The 4,407-nt window shown below is 35.8% G+C and overlaps 1 protein-coding gene across 1 annotated transcript; it reads left to right on the top strand.

Moving 5' to 3' along the window:
• Positions 1-396: 396 nt before the first annotated feature.
• Positions 397-3,945, top strand: LOC104413612 (transmembrane 6 superfamily member 1-like; the record flags this gene model as incomplete). The annotated part of the gene is made up of 4 exons (XM_010024657.1): positions 397-500; positions 1,747-1,844; positions 2,893-2,996; positions 3,863-3,945. Coding segments are annotated over 4 exons (389 nt in total), but the record flags the coding sequence as incomplete, so codon positions are not given.
• Between the last annotated feature and the right edge of the window lie 462 nt (positions 3,946-4,407).

Genomic DNA, 4,407 nt, shown 5'->3' with positions numbered 1-4,407 from the left:
TGTGACTTTCACCTCTCATCAGCCTTTAAGTTTTCCACCATTTTTGTTTATTTTTGCAGATACCAGTATGAAAACTGATTTTAGTCAGACAAATCTAGACTCCTGGCTATGTTGTTTATCTAGCTATTTTAGCAATTTCTTTTTTTAGATGATCACATGTGGAAAGACAGGCACATAAATTCTGCAAAACTATAAAATGAGTTCTATGACAGACTATGTGACAGACTTTAAAAACTAAAAAAACCCTTTTAAAAACAGACTTAAAATACTTTTAAAATATTAAAAGTTACTTTAAGAGTGTGGGCATTTGAGGATAGCTGGTAAAAAAAAGATGAACAAGCAAAGTTCTGCCTGTTTCTTTCTCTTAAATTCTTTTTCTTTTTCACACTGTTACAGTTCCTGGATAATTGTTCCAGTTGGATTGCTGGTTCTGGTTTTTATTGCTCTATTGGCTCGTGTTCTCGTCAAAAGAAAACCACCCAAGGACCCTCTGTTTTATGGTATGTCTTGGTAACAATGAACCTAAAATCAGAACGTGTTAATTTATATAAATGATAATATATGATGGTTATTTCAGATTGAACATGTAAAACATGGCTTCAGAATCCTGTCTGGTGAGGTGGTGCTAAGGAGCCAAGAAAGGCAGACCAGGGAAAAGAGTAAGAGTAACACTCAAGTTGGGCCATGACAGTGTTTGAAATACTGCCATACCTGCTCTGTTAAGAAACGATTTGTAGCAGGACTTAGGCACCACAGTAGACCTCTTCTGTATCTCATCCTGTGTGCACTCATTTAGTACTTCTGGATCTTTTGGATCAACAGCCTCCATAGTTTGGTTCTTCCTATGATTGAATTCCTTAATTCTCCTGTTTCTATTAGGCTTCTGTGTTAACTCACCTTTGTGATATACAAGAAAGTTCAAACCATCCCAATTCCTGGCTCAGACTGTCTACACACTCAAGCATTTATATATTGATACTTTGCCATAGAAGAATAGAGATAGTGATTACATTTTAAAAAGACACCTTAGATCTAGTGCACCTTATAGCAAAATCTAGACTAAAAACACTGCTGTTTTTTAAATTTTACAAGATGGGCTCATAAGCAAAGCAGGTACAAACCAACTGGTATTTGCCTTCTGTCTTCCTCCTCATTACAACTCGTAGGTGTCATTCTGCAGTGTTCTGCATGAGGCTGAAGTCAAAGAAAATAAATAGCAGAAACCTACCACAAATAAATTTCCTGTGTCAAAGGAGTGACTTGCTAACTTGCCACATAGGTCTCCTATGGACTGCTGTGCCTGACGCAGTTTGCCTTGCTCACCTCCAAAAATGGCAAGTCACGTTTCCCTCTCCACCTCCTTTTTACTGTCCTTTCTCCTTTCCAAAAGATGATGACAGTCAAGCTTTTACACTTTGTGTGACCAGGATTTTTGAAAGGCTACATAGTCCTTTCTGCAGACACTGGCTTTCCACGGAGGCTGTGCCTACAGCTCCACGGAATTGCATATTCCTAAGAAAAGAGCTTCCCAAGAACTTTGTGGACTAACGCTGATGAAAAAATACTAAGCTATGTGGGAAAATCATAATGTATATGATTTTGATAATGTTAAATATCTGTGACCTCCAAGTAAATGCAACTAGTTCAATAAATCCCTGCCTGACTGAATTTATCAGACTGTAAAGCAACTGTGTGTTTCCAAATCTTTATTAATTTGTTATTTTTTTACTCTTTATCTTGTTACAGTTTATGCTGTATTTGCCTTTACCAGTGTAGTGAATCTAATAATTGGACTTGAACAGGATGGAATTATTGATGGATTCATGACTCATTACTTGAGAGAGGTAAGCAATTGTTTGGCCTACAAATGTAAATAAAATCTTTACTATAAATAACTTGGTATAGTGTCTGTCACAGTAAAACAGCCACTTACACATTCAAAAAGATCTTCTTTAATTTGGTCATTGACCTGTTTCACTGACCTGAAATTACTCATTTGGGAAAAATAGCACTCTTTTCAAGCTCCAATGTTATTTCACTTAGTTTAAGTAATACTATTCTGTATTAATTTCTGTGGGAATTGAATAGACTGTATGTGTTTGCAAAAACCTATAGGTAGGACTCAGGAGTGGATGAGTACTGCGGGACTGTCATGGTTAAAGCCCAGCTGATAACTTAGAACCACAACCAGCATTGTTCTCAGGCTAAAACCGAAACACAGCCCTGCATCAGCTACTAGGAAGGAGAAAAATAACTGTTACCCTTGAAACCAGGACAAGTACCCAAATGTGTTACCAAGAAAGAAACAAAATTGCTCCTTTATTTTTGTCTAATCACTTTACTGAAAGGAATTGGCGTTAAAAAATGATGATGCCAGATACCTAGTCAGCAGAATCTGTTGGCTGCTGAATATCAACATCCACCAAAAATAGCTCAGTTAAGAACTTGACATGAAAGTCATTGAAAAGATCCATGAAATGAGTTGGACCTTACAAGGTTATATGCTATCATCAATATATTCAATATCTTGTGGATCTCTAGGTTGCTAAATATATCTTAATTTGTTTCATGTTAAGTGTATCTTTATTTTGTAGCTTTTATCACTAAAATATGGAAAAGTAATATTTCCATAAAATAGCAGAACAGTGCTGACAGTAACAAAAGAGTCTTCCCTCCCATCTCACACCCTATTTTGCAAATATAGAACTGATTTAATTATAGCTGATCCTACCTAAATAAAGTCTGTGCTTGGAAACATTCATTATCAGTCAAAACCTGTACCTCTGGCTTTAAAGAGCATCAGCTACTTTCCTTCAACTGCTTCCTGCTGTTTAATTAATAAATTATTCTCCCTCTAATCACTGCATCTTTTTAAAAATAAATGTTCCCTAGGGTGAACCGTATCTGAACACTGCATATGGCCACGTGATCTGCTACTGGGATGGCTCCGTTCATTATCTGATGTACCTGTTGATGGTGGCAGCTATTGCATGGGAGTGAGTAATTTTGATTTTGGTACTGTTTACTTTGCTTGCATGCTCGTTTAACCTACAAAGGGCATTCTTTTCTATGCAGTGTTTAGAGTTTTCTTTCAAGACTGTTTCATGTCTTAGGCCAAAGCAACATTATTATAATTTCATTACTTTCAGGAACGGTACCTTTACCAAGTTACCCTTTCTCTCAGCTGAGTAAGCTCAGCAAATGCATTGGGTTGAATCTCTCTTCTTCACTCTGCAGTGGAGAGCATAAGCCCATCTGCATGCTTTGTATTAGTTAAGAGGAAAGCTTAAAGCTGATGCATGTTAAAATCATGTGTGAAAAAACCATCTTTTTTTACCAAACATATTTGTGATAGGAATTAATGTACTGCCTAGCACGATGATCTCTCATCCATGTTAGGATGTATCATACAGTTTAAGAGAAAATAATTATTTCAAGAGATTCTTACGTTTCTTTCTGTTGAATAAAGAGAGAAACTAAGTTCTTGAATTCCCGAGGCTAATGTACCTGCTGGTAATAGATGCATTAACAGAATGAAATTAGTAATTAGTTATTCTTTTATAGTCTTGTACAACCTGTGATGTGCAAAATCATGCAGTCAGTCTTCAGATGAGTGAAACATAACAGCAAATAACTGAATGTGCACAAATCCTGTCCTGTTCATGTGATAACCTTCTCACACATGAATGTGGGATTTTCCTCTTTCAGAGGCAAAAATCCACTGTTGACTTGTGGTACACATTTTAAAACCTTTACTCACTAAGATACAACCATTGCAGTTGGTATAATATTTAAGGGTGATTTGGGGTAGGGGATTTTTAAGGACTATGCAATAATGATGTCTTGCTTTCTTTTTAACCAGACAAAGCTATAGAACCATTGGCCTCTACTGGCTAGGTTCCATTATCATGAGCATCATTGTCTTTATGCCTGGAAACATTGTGGGTAAGGACATAATTTATATGATTAACATTTTCCTGTGAAGCATTTTCTAAATTCAGCATTAGGCTATCTATATTTTACTGTGATATTGGTTCCTTTCTGTAATAATACAAAAGAAGAGTTTTAGGAATATCAGTAAAGAGGTGCAAAAACCACAGAAGTGTTATATTTTTTTATACCCATAAGGCTTTCATCCAAACTAGGTTTAATTTAAGCAATAAATCAGTAACTGTTTCCTGGCATCAGAAAAATATAAAGCTTATTTTGCATAAAATTTCCAATTTACTTCATAGTAAATTTACTTTCAAGCACCTTACAAGAGACATCTAAATCACCTTTAAAAGGGAAATCTGGAATTTACTCTGTTTTAAAGAGAACTTTAACACTGCTAGATTTCTAACATAAATCACTGCATAGTTGTGTGGCTAGAGGTGATTGTAGTTAAAAATCTTACATTGCTACTGG

This window comes from Nestor notabilis, unplaced genomic scaffold (assembly GCF_000696875.1).
Source record: "Nestor notabilis isolate BGI_N333 unplaced genomic scaffold, ASM69687v1 Scaffold33441, whole genome shotgun sequence".
In the NCBI taxonomy this organism is placed as follows: domain Eukaryota; kingdom Metazoa; phylum Chordata; class Aves; order Psittaciformes; family Psittacidae; genus Nestor; species Nestor notabilis.
The sequence above is the reverse complement of the archived record's forward strand: the minus strand, read 5'-3'. Positions and strand labels throughout refer to the sequence as shown.